This window comes from Aristolochia californica, unplaced genomic scaffold (genome assembly GCF_029961685.1).
Source record: "Aristolochia californica isolate CCGP_79_NKW_82.1479 unplaced genomic scaffold, dmAriCali1.0.hap1 SCAF_14, whole genome shotgun sequence".
In the NCBI taxonomy this organism is placed as follows: Eukaryota; Viridiplantae; Streptophyta; class Magnoliopsida; order Piperales; family Aristolochiaceae; genus Aristolochia; species Aristolochia californica.
Genome location: NW_027181815.1, coordinates 6,568,951 through 6,590,140, shown reverse-complemented (window position 1 = coordinate 6,590,140; position 21,190 = coordinate 6,568,951). Strand labels below are relative to the sequence as shown.

Genomic DNA, 21,190 nt, shown 5'->3' with positions numbered 1-21,190 from the left:
CTCTACATTGAAATGCCCAGCAAGAGTCCAAGAAGATTAGAAGTTTTCTACAGTAAAAAAATCAGATATCCATTGGTAAAATGGGAAATCCAAGTCAGAAAACCCTGTTCGAATAACAGGCTCAAAAGGATTCGACCCGGACCGACAACCACTTTAAATCCGATTCCAACGAGACAACACTACATCTCTGGTATCGGGACCAACAAGAAAAAAATTCACGTTGAACAACAAAATGTGGTGGAATTATCTTTCCACGTATCAATCACGCTGTCATTTTCATCTTCACCAAAGCACCCTTCTCTGTCTTCTCCTTCTCTCCACATATATAATTTTCGTTGCAGAGAGAAAATTTGCATGCACACGTTACCCAAAAATACCAAACTTGCAGCTGAGTCTATTTCTCTCCCTTACACATTTCGTCTCTTTTCCTTTTCCAATCTCTCTGCCTTTGCCTTTGCCTGCCTCCGAGACAAGAGATATATCCGATCCACCTCTCATGATCTCACCGGTCAAAAACTGAAACTAAACTTGAACCGACCAACCAATAAAATAACTGTGGGTCCCTTCTCCCGCAACCAGATTTAGTGTATGCAGAAGAGAGATCGAGAAAGAGAAGACCCAATTTTCTCTCTCCTCAAGAACCAAAATCCAAGATCCGATAAAGTTAGCTTGGACCCGTCAAAGCTATCATGCCATGCAAACGCTAACCCAATCATCAAAATTCACCCTGACCTTACTTTCTTCAGACGGGCTTTGAATCTTGAGCTCAACCCCCTCTTACCCTTCTCGATTCAGTCGTTCTGATCTTGTTTTCTGCTCTTGTTTCCGCTTTGAAAAAGCAAAAAGAGGAGAAACAGAGAGCTTGGTTATAGCAACAGCAGGGAGGACCCACTTTGCTAGCTTTTCTCATGTTCCCTTGTGGTATTTATTGACAACATCCCATCTGTTCTATCTACTACATTCCTTTTGTTTCCTGCCTTTGTTCCTCCTCACTGCTCATCTCTCCTCGTCACCTTGCCTGGCTCATTATATCACTCACTATTTTCTTTGTCTTGGTTATTCATGGAGGTAAGCCGCTTGTAATCTCTTCATTTTACTTTTTGTTGTTCATCGATTACTTTCCAAGTGAAGCAGTTGAAGCGCCGAAATTTTGCCAGGAACTGACGCCTATTTGTCAATTTCATCGAGTGGGTCTGTTCTTTGTTTGTTAGTCGACATAATATTGAGTTGCTTTTAATTTCTTGCTTCGTATTATTTCTTTGATTGGGTTAATGATCATAATTATAAGCAGGCCTGTTTGTCTAGTAAGACTCTCATTAGAGTATTCAGCTTCAAGCCTTCTAAAGGAGTTTGTATCCCTGAGTTCCCTCTTGATTTCTTCCCATAGCAGTCAGTTCTTGTGACAGATTTCCGATAAAAAAATTCCCTGCAGTATGTCTATATTGTCTACTGTTATGTGTTAAGCTGCCGCTCGAATCCATTAGCTTCATGGAGCAGAATTCTTTTCTCCTGAAACTTTGGCTTTCATTTTCTACGTCTTCATAATCTTCCAATTATTATCGCTATGGTTCCTCAATATATTCTTCTTCATTTTCATTTTTTCCCATGTTCGGCTCATGATTCTACCATGGATTTTCTTCCACTACAGGCTTTTGCTTTTCCTTTTCCTAAGCCAGTTTTTATTAGCATTGGCTACCTTTCGCTTTATGATTTACGTATGCTTTCGCTTCATGTTGGTTGGCATAGTACGTAGGTAGTCGCCTTTACAAAAGCCAAGTTTAGTTTCTCAATTACAAACACGGTCTGCAATTAATTCCATCTTTAATATTTCTGGAAATTTGTTTGGCAGACTGTTGAACTGAAGGTAGAGATGGTAGGAATTCACGAGAAGAGACTGAGGAAGTGCTTATCCAAACTAAAAGGTGTGTTCTCTTCCTAGTGATATCCTACTGTCCCAATCAAAGCTAAGCCCAACAGTCTCCATGATCGTCTGAAGGGCAGCAAATGTGGCAGAGCTGCTTTCGGCTGAAAAATAAGTTGTGTTCATTGAAACTAACTTGGATCTCTGGTGAATAACAGGAATTGAAAAGGTAGAAGTGGAGGGTAGCAGCCAAAAAGTAGTGGTGACAGGTTATGTACACAAGAACAAGATTCTGAAGGCACTGAGAAGGAGTGGGCTGAAAGCTGAATTCTGGTCCGCACAGAACGAGATCCTTCTCAACGCTTATGCCAGTGGAAGCTTCGGAGGACTCAGAATCAACAACTTCAGCTTCTTCTAGCAGTGGTTCTTGGACAACCTGGCCTCGTGTTTTTGCCTGTTTCTGATATGTTCATTGATATAGTTCGTTCTTTTGTTTTTTTTTATTTTTCTTTTGGGTGTGAGAAGAAGGGGATTCACATTACAGTGGTATTTCCATCCCCTTGTAACTTTTCATTTCTTTTGGATTTGTACTTTAAAAGGCCAAATGTAAAAAAGAGAGACATTACCTTCTTAATCTGAATGACAAATTAAAAGAGTTAGGAAGTTGGAAACAGGGAAAGATTTTGCTGCAATAAGTAAATCTAGAGACTCCGTTGATGGTGGGTCACATAATCTTAAGAGTGGCGAGGGAATTGTTAATCCGGTTGATCTCATCTTGCCCATCTACTTGACTTGTGAAGAGTTCAACCTCTCTGTAGTAGCATGGTGAGACTCCTGATTCTCATGGTATACATCCCTTAGTGGCTCTTGAGTCTGGCTCAACTACTCCTGAGTGTGACTCAAAAGTTGCCCGAGTTTGACATTGCTTGTTTTCTTGATGCATGTGAGAAGGAGATGGTTGGGGCATCTTAGGTATAGGTGATTGAATTAAATGTTAAGAATTAAATACCCTAATTCTAAACTAACGAGAACAATAATAATAATCGCGGAAGACAGGAGAAGCAAGCATGAAAAACAAAAAAAATTATACAGGTTCGCTTCAAGGTGAGATTACGTCCTGTCTTCTACAATTGCAGTAATCCACTATAAAGATGAAATAATTTACAAGAGAAATCGCACACACTTACAAGTGTTTTCTCTAACCTCTCTTGGGCTACAACTCCAATTCTAACTCCTTCTCGGTGATGATAATACCCTAATAGCGGCGTTCCTCAATTATAAAGAGAAAATTAGGGCAACCGAAATTGCCCTTAATAAAATAGTAGTTAATATATTGTAGACTGGGCGGGCCCACACCCTAGGGAGGGGGGTTTCCCGCCGCCTTCCAACCCCCACAGCTACCGATCCGCGTATCGATTCATCATAGGGCGCTGATTAGGTTCCACAACTTAACACTAAATACATCTACTTGGTGTACCAAGACCTAACTCCATATAGAGTCTACACTATGTCACACTCGCCATTGGTTGACTAGCCTCCTCTTTAACAATAATAAGATAAAGTTATAACATTGTAAAGAATATAAATTAAAAGAAACTTCAAGTTTTCATACTTACATAATGCACTTGGAAAAGTTACCCTGTGACTTGTTGGTGATCCTAAATTGCTCAATCACTTAGCACTTTTCACCGTACAAGTTTGAAAACACAAATGCACAATTGTTACATGAGTAATAAAAATATAAAAAATACTTTAGTTTAAATAAATACCCATCTCCTCTAGGATGTGCATAAAAGACTCTGATCTTATGATATGTTGGGCATTTTATTTCATAATATTTTTTATGTTCACATGGGAATGTCTCTACAATATAGAATCAAACGTTAAAAAACTAAAAAAAAATGAAACTTCTAAACAAAAACCTTTACAAATCCTATTACTTTGAAACCTTTACTTCGAAGTGGTCTAATTCTCCAACCACCGAGTGCATAGATTGGTGCCTCTCCACAAAGGCTTTCGTGAAAAGTTAATGGTGCAACAAGGTCATAGATTGGTGAAATCATGTTGTTGCGGTAACAGGTCTGATCAAAATGAGTTCAATCAGCTTTGAGAGCCACTTGACGAGGGAAGTTTTCTTCCCATCAAGGTTGTCGACTAGGTTCATCTGTGCTTCAAAATTATAGAGCCAACCATGGGCTTGTTTCGTTGGAGTTCCTACTGGACTATGAATTCTAATTAGTTCCATGTCAAATAATATTGGGTAGGGTTTCCAATGGGCTTAATTCTAAGCATTAAATAGACCCATTGGGCAAGGAAATGAGAAACAGAAGGTAGGATTAGGCTTCCTTATGGCCTCCTATTTCATTTTTCAGCCATGGACTATGAATGTCCTTAATGCTTCTCATAGGCATGTAGAGAAATAAATACCTTATTTTTTTAAAAAAATTATTTTAATTTTTCAGCGGATTAACTAATTAGATGTCCACTTCAGAGAAATATTGTTATCTGTTCTTGATAGCATATGTAAAACCAGAATTTAAACTTGATTCAGATTATTATTTATTTCATTATATTAACAGCAATTCTATTACCTTCATTTATCATTAAGAATGACACCTAAACTTAAAAAGAATTAAATTCATATTCTTTTTTAAATATGTTTGACTCTTAACAGATTTTTTCTCTTATTTGTCTTCTGATTATCTTCTCTTCATTTGAAGCTTCACTTGCAAACTAAGCTTTCTTTTGCAGAACTAATTTTTTCGCTCCCAAGAGCTATTCCAAATCCGAATAAACCGACATGACCGGGATTACAAGAGAGAGAGAGTAGGTAGATTACTCAATCCCTGGATTCCATGGCTCAAGAGAGAGAGTAGGTAGATTACTCGATCCCTGCTCAAGAGAGAGAGAGAGTAGGTAGATTACTCGATCCCTGGATTCCATGGCTCAACGATGCTTTGATTTTGTTTTGTTTTTGGTTTCTAGTGGGACAAAGAAGGTGTAATCATAGCCCAGAAGCCATTAAACGAGGGGTCTTGTAACTTTGCTTCTAGTCACATCTGTTTCTTTTTTTGACCTTTGGTTGCTTCATCAACCATCTAAAAAGAAGAGCCGGCCAAAGCCAAATTACAGCAAAAGAAGATCCTCCCTTTAACAATTCCTAGGATTTTGGTTCTTTTCTCTTCTATTCCAACTTCTTTCATTCTTTCATTTATAATTGAAAGTCTCGTACAGACCAGAACTTCGTTTGTTCTTTACAGGGTTCATCATCTTACATGCCCTCTGCATTTCCACGGACAGCGAGCTAAGACGAGGGAGCAGCGAGAGGCAGATGAAGAACTTCTCTTCTGTGTAAGAATATTGATTAAATTTAAGATCATTAATGCGGCCTATTTTTTAATACCATACTTGTGTACTCAAAGAGTTATATGCGATATTCTTCTTATAGCAGATATATCATCAACTAATTCTGAATTCCAAGTTTGAGTCCCGCAACGTTAAAAATGGACGAGGCTGTCTCTATCCTCGACCCAAAAAGCAAACAAATGCACGCGGTTTTTGACGAAGTTTGGAATTCCACACTTCATGTCCTTGACCTCTTCTTCTCACCGAATTTATGGTTCTGTTGTCTCTAAAACCATATACATATTTCGTTTTTTGCACTCTCAAAATTACTCTCCGAAGTGGGAATTCGTTTTTATATTTCAAAACATAGCAGCGGTGATCAGACAGCCATGGACCATTTAGTCACAATGTCTAGTTTTCCGGCCGATATTCCCGCCATAAAGGAGAGGGACAGAGGAGATTCCGCTCTATCTCTTTTTTTTTTTTTTTTTTTTTTTAAAGAAAAGGTTCTTTCCGTCTTACGATAATCCCAATAAATAACCAAAGGCCTTCTCTGATCAGTTGATCTGTCCATCGCCACAGCCCCTGTACTTGAAAGTGCTAAAGAAGTGAAGAACATCAGAGACGCTTTCTCCCTCACTCCTGCTTCACAGATGGACCTCTTCCAAACAGCTCTCTTCTGCTTTATTCTCGCAAATGCTGGGAGAATAGCGGCCATGGATGATGAATGGAAGTCAGCGACTGCCACCTATACCGTAGAAGCAAACGGGTCCATCACCACTGGTATGCTCCTTGCCGAACCCTAAAGTCCCTCTGAGAATCTCTCTCGATGCTCTTGAGTTGTAACCATGCGCTGAGTGGTCATTGATATTGTTGTTATTACAGAGGGTGCCTGCGGATATAGAGACCTCCACAGGGTAACCTACGGAAGATATAGCACTGCGCTGAGCACGGGTTTGTTCAACAGAGGGAGTACCTGTGGAGCCTGCTTCGAGCTGAGGTGTGTTGATCACATCCTTTGGTGTCTGCCAGGAAGTCCTTCGATCATTGTCACTGCCACAGACTTCTGTCCTCCAAATTATGGGCTCCCTAATGAATATGGGGGTTGGTGTAATTACCCAAGAGAGCATTTTGAGATGTCGGAAGCAGCATTTGCAGAAATTTCAGAGAAACGAGCTGACATTGTTCCAGTTCAATACAGGAGGTCAGTGTGTATGATAGACTTTCCTTCTTACAGGTAGCTAACATTCCTTATTAATGGAGGACCATGTTGATGCAATCAAACGGGTGTAACTTTGAAGCGCACTTCCTTTTTTCTTCTCTTGCTTTTAGTTCTTTTTTCACCCATCAAAAACTAAATTTTTTAAATACTGAATGCACAATTTTCTGATTCTTTCATGAACCAACGGTTGATGCACTTGTAAACTTCTCGACATCTTCACTGAGAAAGATAATTATGGCTTCATGCAGGGTGAAATGTGTCAGGAATGGTGGAATAAGATTCACACTCAGCGGTAGCTCTCATTTCTTTCAAGTTCTAATCAGCAACGTTGGTCTGGATGGGGAAATTATCGCAGTTAAGGTGAAAGGAACCAAGACTGGATGGATACCTATGGGACGAAACTGGGGACAGAACTGGCAATGCAACTCCCATCTCAGTGGCCAGCCGCTGTCTTTTGAGGTCAAAATTAGTAGTTCTAAAACACTAACCTCCTACAGTGTTGCCCCTCCTCACTGGCAGTTTGGTCAAAGTTTTGAAGGAAAACAGTTCTAAGTGGCTGAATTTTCAACAGCAAAAATGAGTCATAATTTGGGAGAAAAGGCTGAACTCGGATAATTGCAATGCTCTTGACGACGGGAGGTCTTGGATGCACTCTGGATCATGAACCCAGTTCTGGTATCTGGATCGAAAAGCTTCACCCTGTGAGGATCAAAGGAGTGGCAGTGAATATGAGAGCATCAGAGTGGTAGTTCCAATCAAAGAAAGTAATGAAAAACCATTTTCAATAGCCAATGATCAGTCAAAAGTGTAGATATCATTCGGACCCAACGCACATTCGATAGTTGCTCAAATAGAATACAAAAGGTTGATGTGATGAGTCACTACATTTTGCTTTTCTCGCCAAACTATCCCTCATATGGTTTGCTTCCCTGCTTCCCCTGTTGCCACAATGGCATCGATCCATTTCTCACCACACGAGAGAAAAAGCAGAGATAAAATGTTACTTCATTCAGAGGCAACTTGAACTCATGAAAGCTTCGTATGCCTAGTGACTACCTCCCGATGGAAATGTAATGCAATCTTGTTTAGTAGTAAATATGTTTTCACAAAAGCTTTGCACAAAGTAATAATGCCATCTTGCGGCCTCTCTTAATCAATAATCAATATTGTCAAAAGCTTCACAAAAACTGTTGGGTTTGCATAAACCCAGCATAAATCATATTTTTCATACAGTCATACAGTCTGTCTGTCTTACCAGGTTGACCTTTTAAGGCCTTTGCTCATCACTGCAGCCAAATAATACATGTCTGGCAGATACAATTTTTTTTTAAAAAAATATCTGTATACTATGCTAATTATGCTACAAGCATGCCCAATAATCAACTGAAGATGATGCATGCAAGATCCAACTCAATAATAATATGCTTGGTACTCATTTTGAGGCAGACAATTTGTAGGCTTCAAAGAATTTTAACATTATGATTGGATTCAACTTCCTTTTCACAATGACAAGTACTTGTGCTTTTTAAAAAAAAAATGACAAGTATTTGTGGCCTAATTCTTGTAGTATCTGCCAAACCTGCTGTTACAATATGTGTGCTATATTTAAAAATAACAAATAAAAGCAACACATCACATTAATCACAGACAATTGTTGCTGGTTGCTCTCTGAAAAGAAAAAATTAAAGCTACATATGAATTTGTGGTGGTAGCAGATTTTCAGTTTGTAAAGAAAGCACTTAAAAATTTTCTTTCATGGAGATGGTAAAACATATAGCATGTTTTCTCATATTCTTGTGTGTTTGGTATTTTCCTACATCTGTTCAGTCGAACTCACTTCTTCTTTTAGGAATTCCAAAGCATCACCAAAATATTTCACAGCCTCTTCTCTAATGATATCAGAGAGATCTGTTTGACCATGTGGCTCAAAACCATTTATTAATGTTCTAAATGTCAGCTCGTTAGGTTCACATCCTACTACCTTCATCAAGTGAAAACACTCCATAACAGAGTGGAAAATGCGGAATTCAATCAAAGTTTTCAGAAGAGTATTGAAGCCTTCAGTATCTGGCGCCAAATTCTCCTTCTTCAGGTATGAAATAATCTGTTCAACTTTATCAAATAACCCATTGCTTGCCAAAACTGAAACCAGACCTGCATAGACTGAGAGCCGCGGCTTATACCAATATTCAGATCGAAACTCTTCAAAGACCTAAAGCAAGAAGAATTGAACATTTCAGTCATTTGCAAAGAATTTTCCCCCCGGTCCTTCAATCAAATTTGCGAACAACAGATTGGAGGTACACTGTTATACCGCAAGGGGCAAGAAATTTTAAACTCGAATTGAAAGGCTACTTATTTTTAGTTCCATAAAAAAAAAAAAAAAAAAAAAAAAAAAAGATTTCTGAAGAAGTGAGGGGAGTTTATTTTCTATCACACCATCACAAGAATAAATCCATGAAACAAAGAACGGATCTTCTGATGCAATGCAACTATATTCCAACATAATTCTAGTGTGCGGTTAGTAAGCTAGGAATTAAAAACTGCTTGATTTTTATTGCTCAAATCAAAATCTTCGTATGCCGCATACTGCAGAATTAAAATTAAAATAAAATAAAAAAACAAAACCTGAAGAGACAGAATCCCTTCGCCCTGCTCCTGAAGTTCCCGAAGAACAGCAACGAGGTCCGACTTTACCAAGCGCCTAACCTTGGTTTCAAATACACAAGTCAACTTCGTTGGGTCGTTCTTTGCACGCTTCAATGCCTGGACAGTATGAATGGCTTCGGTGCTGACCCTCCCTCTCTGCAAGGGCTTTCGGTTCTTGCCTCGGTCTCTCATGGTGATTGTCCCGTTCTGCGGGCTCCTCGGAAACTGCTGAAAAAAGGGTTTCGAATCGGGCCCAGGATTCCCATAAACAATAAGGAAATTCAGGGTTTTCGACTGTGATTTCGCCCAATTGGCGCCACACAGAGGGAAAATTTGGGACGAGTACATGTCTTATCGGATAATATCTAACACCAGCGAAATTTTCCCTATGAACAGTAGAAACCGAGAGTATAGAGCACCGACTTGAGATTGAAGCGGCGCTGGAATGTGGGGAGTGAGCAGCGTTGAGCATGTAGTGGAAAATGTGCGAATCAATTCCTTGGAATATCAATGGAAAAAAACACCAGTGCCACAGGTGTAGACTTTCCTCCAGCCCCAACTGAAATTTAGATACTACTTGTTTATAATAAAAATTCCATTTTTCAAGCAAGGATAATTAGATGTCTCTCTGTGTCGCGTTCGGTTTGGCCCCGGCCATTTGCTTGGGCGTCTTGATGGACCAGTGAAGATTGGGTCAACAATAAAGAACACAAAACAACAGTATAATTAACAAATATTAACGAAAGCAACGCACTTCTACTTCCGATTTACAGAGGTTCTACCGGCTAACGACAAAATGTGCTAGTTTCCTCTTTTTAAGTTACCTACATGACTCTCACTAGGGACATCATTGGGTAGGACGCCTGGCTACCCACAATCCCGTTCCCAGGCCCCTATTTTAACTATTAAGCTACAACTAAGGAAAATGCTAGAATTACATGATAACCCTCCATTGTCTGCTTCCTACTTCCATGGCATGTTCCCCAAGCTTTGTGGGGTATTGTTGTTGTTATTGCACGCACCGGTGCTTTGATTCATTGGGCTGCCAGGCCCTCCTGATGACTCGCTAAGTGTTCCTCGAGACGGTGGACTGCCGGTACCCGAGGTCCCACCAGGGCCGACCTTCGGTGGGGCTGAGGAAGGCTCAATTGGGATTGTTGGTTTGGATTCTTTGCGGGCATCTGCGATGAAACTGCCCACCACAACCTGCAATACAAGGTGCATCCCGTTGCCGAGGAACAATTCGAAATCAATGACACAAACCACTTCTTATCAATGACAAACCTGCACAGGGGATGCTGCTGTAAGAAGCCCAGCTACTCCACCTCCTAATACACGACCATCAGGGCCTGCGAGGGATACACTCAATCCACCAGTTCGGCTACGCTGTCCTCCACTTTCAGAGAGGAGAAATGAACCAGAAAGCGAGAGGATTTCAAACCTTCCCTGTTTCCCAACATTCAACAATTAGAAACCTACATCCTCTGGGAATGCAGTTAAGCCAAATGTTTTACACCATTTTTTTTTTTTCCTAGTGTCAAAAACACTGCTAAGTGCAACAAAAAGGAGTTTTCTTAACAAACCTCGTAAGTCACAGTCCCTCCAGATGTTGCTGCTTGACGAAGTGTCACATTAGATATAGCACCATTTGCTGACAGAATGCAGACAGCTCGTGGTCCATGCTGAGAAAATGACATTATCTTTGAGGATACATCCTGAGGAATAAACATATGATGTAGATTAGTTTAAACTGCCTGACCTGTTACAGAATCCATGGACACCAAGAAGATATAGGTTCTGAAAGAGTGAAATTCTATGGCAATTTTACGACAAATGTAAGCTATTTCAGGATCAGTGTGTGCTTACCAGAAGTTAAAGCAGACTAACTTGTCTAGACAAGAAACGAATTAATCAATTTTGTGCCAAAAATAAACAAATAAATAGAAGTTTTTATTTAAAAAACTTAACTTATGACTTCATACTTTTGCTTTTTTGTTCCTAAAAACAGATAAAGAAACAGTTTTTTTAGTGGTTATTGAAGGATGATACTAACTCTCAATGTTCAAGTTGGTCCACCAGACCAGGTCAAAGACAGTAGAGCATTAAAGAAATACTAAATCAGGGTCAATCCCCCAAGCGAATACTGCACATTTACCCAGGCTTTAATAAAAAATATAAAAAGTAAAGAATCACCAGCCAATTCAGTAATCTCAAAATCAGAAAAAAACAGTGAACAAAAATTGTAAAAGAACTAAAAGAAATAGACTTTGATCACTAGTCCGCCAAATTTTTTGAAAGTAAGTGATTTCATTAAAAACCCGAAGACAAGAGCAGCAAAGCAAAGCAATGAAGAGTCCCCCCAAACTAAGAAAGATTGAAGGTTAATCCCTTCCCTACAAAAAAGAATGGGAAAAAGATCACTTGTTTTCACCAATTTAAACGCTAATTACATATTTCTCAAATAAAAAAGATAATTAACTGTCACATGGGGCACTCACATGCTACAAATAAATCCATTGTTTTGCATATCTTTGAACTTTGATGAAAAATTATAAAAATACATAACAAGGTCATTGAAAATGAACGATAATCACAAAACCACACTGCAACGGAGTATGTTGCAAAATGTATATAAAAAAGAAGAATGCAGCACCATTATTGCCTTCTAGACTGGAACAACAACTGGTATAATTGGAGAGTTGGGCTCTGACTCAATGGTCTAGAAGAATGTCTCAAATTCGAGTCTCCCAAGGTTCAGGGGTAACTAGGTTACAAACCTGTTGTAATAGATGCACAGAAACACACAAGAAACACTCTCTACAGGCTCTATCGCCCTTTTTTTCATGTAAAAAAGAAGTTTATAATTTTCGCTTTGTTTGATGCCAAGATACATCCTTCCAACTTCTGCTCTGAGGCAGTTGCTAACAAATGGAGAAAAGAGTGTTGCTAAGAGAACAATATAAAACTGTTTTCTTTTCATAGAAGACAGAACCTCTAAGTGCTAACTATAAACAACAAAATTTTAAAAATAAATGGTATAATTTTCAATGGGCTCACACCACTAAATTATCTGCATGCTTTTGCATAAGAAGGTTGCAATATCATATGGAGCTGTACAAGTATGCAGATAATAGCAGCAGCATAGTTGTAAAACCTAAGCCACCTAATACTTACCACAAAAGAAGGTAATAGATAAATTAGTAGTCAACAGAGAGTAATCTTAAACGAGATGCAACTGAAAACAAGCACTGTGGCTTTTGAAATCACAAAAAGTAACTGAATAAACGCAAGTATGTAATATAAAATGGAAGAAAAAAAACATACCTCGCCGGCTTTTACTGTGATAACATGAGGTGTGAAACCAATACCAGCTGATCCTGCAAACAGAATATTGTGTAACTATGGGTTTCAAGTGAACTTTTAAAAAGACTGAACCACGTAAACGAGATCATAAAGCAAGCTCTATCCAAACAATTCCAGGTAAATAAACAGGGGAAAAAGTGCTCTATCAGATTGCAGCAATAATCCCATCTTTAAAGTTTTTTCATCAGAATAATTAAAATAAAGAATAGAATAATAAACCCTAAAAACACAATTCTTTAATTTTTTTTTAAATATTTATAACAATATTTTAATTTCTAATTTGTATAAAAAACAACTGAAAAGATATAGATAAACAGTCGAATTGAAAACTGTTTTCCAAATTGAAGAAATCAGGTCTTCTATTTCAAAAATAATTAAAAAAATCAGGTTATAAAATCAAGCACGGACTCCTTCAAACATATTCAAACAATAAAAAGACAATTTTAGCATAAACATCCTTACTAGATCAGAGAGGCATGCTACAAATTTATTGAATCCAAAGGGCACATGAGTCATTCCCTCTTTTCATTAATAGACCGAGACCAAACAGACCGAGATGCATAGAGATGACTTCGCCTTTTTACAGGGTCATCTTTTACACTTAAATATATGAAGCTAAGACAGTACTTTGCTTTCAGAAAACCAATCTTAAAAACCTCCTCAAAGGAAACAAGCTATAAAACAATACTGCATCTCCCAAGCATTAAAAGTCAAGGAGTCGGGACTCAGGACCCAGCTGCAATAAGATCCCATAACTTCGAATGAATTAACAACAACACGCGAGGGAAACGGAATGGAGAAGGACACGGTAAAACAAACCAGCATCTAACAAGCTTATAAGGAAACAGAGAAGAAGGGGGATGAGACGAAAGAGAAAATACCCAAAGCAGCCATCTGTTGCTTCTTCCCAGAGCCCGGCGGCCGGCCGCGGGCCTTCTTCATGGAAGACTGAGTCGGGGATGGAAACACAGACTCTGATCCGGACCCATTTCCACCCGATTGTGGGACTGACGCACCTGGCGAGACAGTTGTGAGCGCGAGCGCCATCGTGCCGTCAGGACCGTACTTGCGGGGCCTACCTCGCTTCCGTTTCACAGGCTCGCCCATGATCATGTTGATGCCATGCTGAACCATGGCCGGGGCGCTTGACCCGTCTGCGCCGCCTCCGGTGGGACTTGTTCCCGGATACTGAGGAGCGGAAGCAGTGACGGGTTTGTAGACGGGAGTTCCTTCAGAACTGAAGGCTAATCGCATGTTTTGCAATGCCGGCGGCTGAGACTGGATCGGACTTTTTGGCAGACCGACGCCGAATGATTCTCTTCCTGACATGATTCCGCTGTTGGAAGATCCGGGTAAATGAGGTGGTGGTTCTCTCAGCTCCATGCATAGAATTTTGAAAAACCTCAACAACTGTTAAACCCTAAAGACCAGAATACCAAATCATGAAATGAAAACACAGCAGCTGTGAACTAACAAGTCGAAACGATCACACACGTCGGATTACGCTCCTTTACAACAACAGAGAAGTTGCCTGTTTTAGTGAACGATGGCATGAAAATCGAACCCAAAATCTGAAGACAAGAGCAAAATTCGAGACTTGAAGACTACAGCTTCGAGATCACTACGTTCCTTCAGAGACTACAGTCTAGTACACAAATCACTGATTTTACAAGACAAAATGAACGAACTTGAAAAAAAAAAGAGAAAAAAAAAAAAAAGGGAAGAAAAATCGAAAATGAACTCGATCACTAATTGTACAACTAAGTTAAATTGCGTTTTTCCAGAAGAAGTGTGGATGTAAAACTGAAAAACAGAGAGGAGTATACAGAATTCAGACAACAGGAGCATCAACCACAACTCAACCTGAAATTGAAAAAACAGAACAAAATTTTACAACAAGAAGGTAACTCTAAACCTCCCTCGAGTAAAAAAAGCCGAAATCACCAAACCCTAGATCAAATCCTGCAAAAAAAGTAAAAAAAGAAAAAAGAAAAAAGAAAAAATCAAATCAACCCCGACAAACATATCCACATGGGCGGTTCTTCCTTTTTTTCGATTTTAACCTTTTTCGAAATAACAATCCGGCACAAAATTCTGGTGAAAAACAGCGAAAAAAAGGTGAAAATCAAAAAAGAATTACGTAGGCGAATAAAAAAGGAAAAAAAATTAAAAATCCAGCAGGAGAGAGCGAAGGAAAAGGGAAGGTACAGACCCGAGGGATTTTCGGTTTTCAGAGAAACCCCTCCGTCCGAGCTCTGAAATATGGAATTCGCGTTATTTCTCTTTATTTTCTATTTTTAAATCTCCTTTTAATTTTCCATGCCCTCTTGTGGGGGCTTTATTAAAAAAAGGCAGGTCGAAATTGCTTTCGCACAAAACAAAAAAATAAATGCATTAACTTCTGACTTTTTTCTTTTTTGCCAACCTAAGCAATCAGTTTTCTTATCAAAGCAAATTGCGCCGCTGGCCCCAGGGCCCACCCAAACCTGAACGTCTCAGATCCTAACCTAGTCGACTTCCACCACCAACATCAAAATTAGTTGAACTACCAAGATGTCGAAGTAATTTATCGTTCAAATTTGTTTATTTTTTAGTAATAATGAAAGAAAAAGAAAGATATTAAGGGTCTGGGTGATTTGCCGCATTGGACCACACTTTAAGGCGTGATTTACAGAGAATCTTCCGAGGAGCGAGGAAAAAGACGAGCGAAATGGACGACCTTTTTTTCTTTAAAAAAAAAATTTAAAATTTAGCCTCCTTACAGCTGGAAAACAGATATTATCAATTAATCAACCTTATCTTGACGTTGATGAATCCTCTACGGAAATTATTAAGAAAATGGGTCAATGAAGGCCGAAAAACTCCTCTCGCGGTCTCTGCATTAGGTAAACACCGAAAAAGGCGGATGACAATTTCTAGTGACTCGCTTCGATGTTGGAGCTTGTTCCGCCAATAACATGCCCAAGTTTTACAGTGTGGCTGGGACTGGGAAGGCAGGGAGGAACTCCAGGGGGGGGGACGTCAAGTTGATTTCCGTTAGAAAAAGTAAGATACCGCCGGTGCTTTTCTCATTGGATGCACCAATATGAGTGAGTGTCTTAGACAAATTAAAAAATAAGCTTTCTCAAACTCATACTCCACGAATCAATCAAGCTGTGCTTTTAATCGTTGGTCGAATTTACAAAAAAAAAAAAAAAAAAAAAAAAATAGAATCATTGAACACGCAGAACCTTTCCTTTTTACAAAGTTACCATGGATGATGGTAGTTACAGTAGTTAACAGATAAAACTGCAGGATCAAAACTACAGAGCCACCGTATTTACAAGTTCCTATGCTAGTTACAGTAGTTGACAGAAAAAATACTACAGAATCAAAATCGGGGTGGGCACAGATCAGATCAGGGTTGGATTTACTATCCCTGACCAGCAGGGTGAAATTACAAAATCCGAACCCGTTTTTCATCAGTTCCCCTAAATGCTACCCCTAGATCAAAACCACTGAACCACAGTATTTCCCAGTTTCTAGTTACCATTAATGGTCATGGCGGGCCCTGAAAATGAGGAATTAGATTATTACTCCCAGTGGCTTCCTAAAATCAAATCTTCAGAACATCAAAGCTGGAGTAGACATACCAATGTCCGTCAGTTTTGCTTCGCATGTTTCTGGACAATCTCTTGCTTGGCACGGGTTCCTGACCTCTTCGCACCCACTGTGATTACCCCTCTTGCCACTTTTTGTTCAATTATTTCGCATCTCCCACAAAATGGAGGCATGTAACAAAACCTGTCAACAGAAAGCAGGAAATAAGCAGTGATGTTTATATGCAAGGTCTCCTCAATCAAAAAGGGTTATATGAAGAAAGGTCTACAAACCATTCTTGGGGCAAGGTATCAGAGTCAAACCCAGCACTCAGCACCCTCCATTTTCGACATTTGTCACATTGGACCCACTCATGATCAGGTTTGTGATTAGCAGTGCCTTTACTCTGCATTGATAAACAAATGTATTTACAACATTGGCACATCCAAGGACTGATATCTATTTCCTGATTTCACATCGTCAAAAGACAACGACTACCAGTACTCAGAAATCAGAAATCGCCATGATTGGTCCAGTTAGAAAATAGCATTACTAAACACTAGGAGGCATCCCACGCTGACTTCTATTACTGCTTCATGGGGCATTTAGATGCAATAGTACGGTAACCTTTAACAATTAGAACTAATTTTAAAATGAAATTTAACAAAATACAACATTGTCAATTTGTTTAGCAAACAACGTGGTGGGGACATTAGTATGCCCATCGGGCCCCAGTGTACCCACCAATTATGATTGAAATTATTTATATATTTTATTTTATTTTAAATTTATCTTTCCTGATTTTATGGATTTAATCAGATAGTATTGAATTTTAAATTTTAATTTTAATTTTAGTTATTTATAGAATGTGCCAAGATGTTGACTTCAGTTTTGGAAGATGACTTAACAAAAATCTACAGTTCAGGTCTCTCCCTTTCTCCCTCTCCTTTCTACTTCTTCTTTCATCTCTATTCTTCTATTTCTCATCCCAAATTCTCTTTTCTTCTTCTCTATTTCCTTCCATTCTCTTTCTAATTCCAGCAATTAATCGACTGTTGGAAGACATCTCGCAGTAACATCAAAGTAAATACCTCCCCCACGTCAAGGAGGTTGTAAAGGAGGTAATTAAAAGGTATTTTCATAAGGGTGACACAAGGGTGTAATTAAAGCAGATGATGTATGTCTACTTATATCTTTGCTTTTACAAAGCTTGTAGCCATAAGGGATTTGTAATCATTGTAAACCTCCTTCCAAAACTTTAAATAGAGGTTCAAGGCATGGGGTGGATCATTAAGTCTCCCCCCTTCTCTCTCAAATTTGTCCTTAGAATTTTCCCCTCCCAAGCTCTCTCTCTCTCTCCATCTCTCTAGCTGAGTTCTCTCCTCTTTCTCTCTTATCTTTTCTTCTCCTCTTTTTCTTCCTCTCCTCTCTCACCACCTTGGCTGAGGACCTTGTCATGAGATCCTAAATCTAACAAGGTATCAGAGCATTGGGTTTCGGTTCCCGAAGTTATGATACCCATCTCCTCGGTGGAATTGAGGTATTGATCAACTTCAAATCGACTTGAAGCTGCATTAATTGATTAGACAAATACCCAGAGCCTAGCCCAATAACCTGTTGTTGGTGTCTAATAATGGTGCAAGCAATTTCTTTGCCTCAAATCTCAAGATTGATGGAAAAAGAAATTTTGACCATTGATAAAAAGGAGGCTTCCAGCAATGTTGTTTCTATTAATGGATGAACTATGGTTAGTAGGTGGACCTAAGATCAAACATCAGGCTGCTGCTGAGAATGTGTCCCGAGCCTGAGTTGTTGCTAACCTTCATGAGGCATATTCAACAATTGCTGGGCTAGTAACTTTGAGAATGGATCATTGTGGAAATTTGGTTATGATGAGCTAACGTGGTGCCCGACAATCAGGTTGGTCTTTGGCTGAGCTTTGGGCTGTTGAAGGGTTTCTTCGGGCTTTGGCTGCATTCGCAAAGGAGTGAAGGTCGGCAGATATAAGGGGCTAAACAGCATCCTGATCAGGTGTTGAGCTTGTACCAAATCAGGTTTCAGGCTGGGGCAACTGTAGGTCCGCATCAGAGGGGGCTGGGGCAGAGAACTGACCTTCAATCTGAACACAGTGTAGTGAACCAAACATTGATTTCCTTCAAGATCTTGTTGGCGTAGAAGAGTAGGTCGCACAATGGGGCAATTGACAATTCCTGGCCTTTGCTTTTTCAAATTCAGATTTGGTACCTGTTCGAATCCAACTGCTAAAGCCTGGATTTGTTCTGAAATTTTTAATCTTCATCACATCTAAATTGTCCTATACAAAGACTCCTGATACTGCTCACATCTTCCTCTCAGTAATGTTACAGGTGAGATTTTCATTAATTCTTTCTAAGGCAAAACTGGACTAAATTGATTTTTCTTCATCTTGCTCTTCCATCCTTCTTTTGTAGGATTCATAGAAAGTGTTCAGATTTTCAAAAGGTATTCATATGAACAATCTGAAATCAGTTCCTTTTGGTGCAAGCTTTACTGAAAAGCCTTGAATCAATGGGTCGACATTGATGTGGTTCAAAGAAGAAACAATGCTTTTGGGGTTTTGGCATCTCTTGGCAGACCTGGTGATCATAGGTCGCTGGAGCTGTAGTAGACGAGGAGCTACAACCTTCGCCCTGTGACTCATCCAGTCATATGACCATCCCCAAGGATTAGAATACCTACATATCCCAGTAAATTAAGCCTCATCAACAGCTGATGGTTAAGTAGCATCAAGGGGAGAGGCACTTTTTTTTTTTACTAATGATTTTGCCCCTTCATATGGTTAAAAACGTTTTTTTAAAAACTCAATCATTTTGTCATGTTAAGGGGTAAATCATCATTTTTTTTATAAAGACATATATTTATATATTAACAAGAAAAAATACAGAAGTTATAGGAGCAAATTCTTAACAACAAGAGATAGTAGGTTTGATCCAGTTCTAGCAAGCACATCAGCTGCCAAATTGGCAGATCTCAGAATGTGAGACCAAATACAAGAAAATTGAGAAACAATTTCGAGAACCTCCCTAAAGGAGTCCATATGGCGCCACGGGGGAGAGGAAGCATACTCAAACTCGCACCAACCAATTACCACATTTGAGTCTCCTTCAATATGCAGAGGGCCACTACAATTATCTTTGAAAACGTGACGCCCATTAAAAAGACCTTGAAGCTCAGCCGACGTGGAATCAACAATGCCTAACGAGCCAGTATATGAGAAAAGCTGGTTGCCAGAGGGATCTGAAATAACTCCCCCAAAACTTGCGATCCCAGGATTGCCCAACGAGGAACCGTCAAAATTCAACTTTAGGAAACCATGCTTTGGGGGGATCCATTCTTGCATAACTGGGGCCTTGGAGACTAACCTCATTCTTGCCATTGTGCTCCAGTTGTCGCAGATAGAGGTGCCCACAAAAGAGGGAAAAAGTCTCTTGGTAAGAAGCCACACTAAGATCTGACCCAAAACACACTCAGCAACTCTTTCTGCGGCATTTAGCCTCAAATCACCTACGGTTGTGCTCATTCCAAATCCCCCAGGGGATGAAGCTAGTGCAGGCAGAGACCATAAACTTTCCAAGCCCGGGGAGGGAGGAACCAACTAGCGACATACTAAAAGATAGCATATCAGCTGACATACAGAATTGAAGCCTTGTAGGTCTGCACTTTCCAAGAGTAGGAGCATTGAAGCAGGGTGTGATTGGTTGTCTTATTCTCTGATTTGCAAAAGGGGAAGAGAGGATTAATAGCAGGGTGGCCTCGTCTTCTGAGTACATTTGCTGGAGTATTTTCCCTTGCAAGGCACTCCATATGAAATTTTTTATCTTTGGTGGAGCACAAAGACGTCAAGCAAAGAAAATCTTATGAACACTTCGGTTTAGATGTCGACCATTGATAAAATTGTAAGCAGAGGATACTGATAAGACTCCACTTTTGTCTGGCCACCAAATTAGCTTGTCGACATCTGAAGACCTTAGTTTTAAATACTGAAGAGAGTCCATTAAACTGCAAACCTCCAATGCCTTGGTATCTAAAAGACCATGCCTGGGGTGCAGGTTCAAACCATCCCCCTCAAAAGCTTCAACAACTGATATCTCCCTTCGAGAAGATAGGAGAAAAAGATTCCTGGACGACGACTGAAGGGGATCCTGTCCTGTCCACCAATCCTCCCAAAATTTCAATGATATGCCATTCCCAACATAAAATCTTCTAGCAGTGGCGAAAATGGGGATAAGAGAATATATCGATCTCCAAATTGGGGACAAACCCCTTCGGTTACCTCCCGAAATCCACCATGGAGAAGGACAACCAAGTTTGGCTTTTACCATTTCCTTCCAAAGATTGGAAGAAATAGTGTTGAACTTCCAAATCCATTTTAAGAGCATATTTATTTCCTTTGATTTCCGAATCCCCAAACCCCCCATCTATTTTGGTAAGCATACCTCCTCCCATTTGACCAAATGGTATTTAAAAGTAACACTTGATCCTCTCCAAAGAAATCTTCTTTTTAACTTGTCCATGTCTTTGCAAATTGAAGCAAGATAGGGCAAAAAAGATAGAGCATAATTCGGAATGCCTGCAATACAAGACTTTAAGAGAGTGAGTCTTCCTACTGTGCTAAGAAAACGGCCCTTCTAGGATGCTAGACGGGTCTCAATCTTTTCCATCACAAGGATCCAAAGACTTTGGTTTATCCGACCATTGAAGAGGGGAAGGCCAAGGTAAGTGGGCAGGATGCTAGATGTCTTACATCCAAAGAGGTTTGCCATATCATTGAGAAGATCGGGACTTACGTTGAAACCCATGAGGGAAGTTTTCCCCCAATTAACTTTTTGCGCCAAGGCTAGTTCAAATAGACCCAAAACTGCTTTCAACCTTCTGGCGCCATCCATGTTACCGAACCCAAAAATGATAGTATCATCCGCGTATTGCAATATGGGGATATTAAAAGCCTGCTGGTCGCTAATTGAAGGCAGCCACCCAAGATCCACCGCCAAGTAAAACATCAAGGAGAGAAATTCTGCTATAATATTGAAGAGAAGCGGAGAGAGCGGGTCTCCTTGCCTGATGCCCCTAGACCCTTTGAAATACCCACAGACCGTGCCGTTGAGAATAAGAGAATATGAGGCCGAGCTCGC

The 21,190-nt window shown here is 39.7% G+C and overlaps 5 protein-coding genes across 6 annotated transcripts in view; 2 read left to right on the top strand and 3 right to left on the bottom strand.

Moving 5' to 3' along the window:
* The first annotated feature begins 989 nt into the window (after nucleotides 1-989).
* LOC137949518 (heavy metal-associated isoprenylated plant protein 28-like) lies at nucleotides 990-2,520 on the top strand. The gene is made up of 3 exons (XM_068795579.1): nucleotides 990-1,068; nucleotides 1,850-1,922; nucleotides 2,080-2,520. The coding sequence occupies exons 1-3, from the start codon at nucleotides 1,063-1,065 to the stop codon at nucleotides 2,277-2,279; spliced, it is 279 nt and encodes a 92-aa protein (XP_068651680.1). The 5' UTR covers nucleotides 990-1,062; the 3' UTR covers nucleotides 2,280-2,520.
* Nucleotides 2,521-5,796: 3,276 nt separating this feature from the next.
* Nucleotides 5,797-6,980, top strand: LOC137949793 (expansin-A20-like). The gene is made up of 3 exons (XM_068795980.1): nucleotides 5,797-5,989; nucleotides 6,092-6,410; nucleotides 6,677-6,980. The coding sequence occupies exons 1-3, from the start codon at nucleotides 5,860-5,862 to the stop codon at nucleotides 6,978-6,980; spliced, it is 753 nt and encodes a 250-aa protein (XP_068652081.1). The 5' UTR covers nucleotides 5,797-5,859.
* A 12-nt stretch (nucleotides 6,981-6,992) lies between these two features.
* On the bottom strand, nucleotides 6,993-9,511 carry LOC137949792 (pentatricopeptide repeat-containing protein At1g62350-like). 2 transcript variants are annotated; one of them, XM_068795979.1, is made up of 3 exons: nucleotides 9,057-9,511; nucleotides 8,410-8,640; nucleotides 6,993-7,127 (listed from the first exon to the last, which is right to left on the bottom strand). In XM_068795979.1, exons 1-3 carry the CDS (start codon nucleotides 9,423-9,425, stop codon nucleotides 6,993-6,995), a joined length of 735 nt encoding a protein of 244 aa, XP_068652080.1. In that variant the 5' UTR covers nucleotides 9,426-9,511. The 2 variants fall into 2 exon arrangements, with proteins under 2 accessions (XP_068652080.1, XP_068652079.1); XM_068795978.1 differs by lacking the exon at nucleotides 6,993-7,127 and having other exon boundaries at nucleotides 7,778-8,640.
* Nucleotides 9,512-9,800: 289 nt separating this feature from the next.
* LOC137949810 (AT-hook motif nuclear-localized protein 10-like) lies at nucleotides 9,801-14,740 on the bottom strand. The gene is made up of 6 exons (XM_068795998.1): nucleotides 14,653-14,740; nucleotides 13,322-13,860; nucleotides 12,402-12,454; nucleotides 10,661-10,792; nucleotides 10,362-10,523; nucleotides 9,801-10,283 (listed from the first exon to the last, which is right to left on the bottom strand). Exons 2-6 carry the CDS (start codon nucleotides 13,821-13,823, stop codon nucleotides 10,041-10,043), a joined length of 1,092 nt encoding a protein of 363 aa, XP_068652099.1. The 5' UTR covers nucleotides 13,824-13,860; nucleotides 14,653-14,740; the 3' UTR covers nucleotides 9,801-10,040.
* A 938-nt stretch (nucleotides 14,741-15,678) lies between these two features.
* LOC137950751 (uncharacterized) overlaps nucleotides 15,679-21,190 on the bottom strand; it is a 51,674-nt gene continuing 46,162 nt past the window's right edge. Inside the window, exons 14-16 of the mRNA XM_068797358.1 lie at nucleotides 16,313-16,425; nucleotides 16,073-16,223; nucleotides 15,679-15,990 (exon numbers count right to left, since the gene is read on the bottom strand). Coding sequence (XP_068653459.1) covers nucleotides 16,082-16,223; nucleotides 16,313-16,425 — 255 coding nt within the window. The 3' untranslated portion in view covers nucleotides 15,679-15,990; nucleotides 16,073-16,081. The remainder of the gene's footprint in view (nucleotides 15,991-16,072; nucleotides 16,224-16,312; nucleotides 16,426-21,190) is intronic.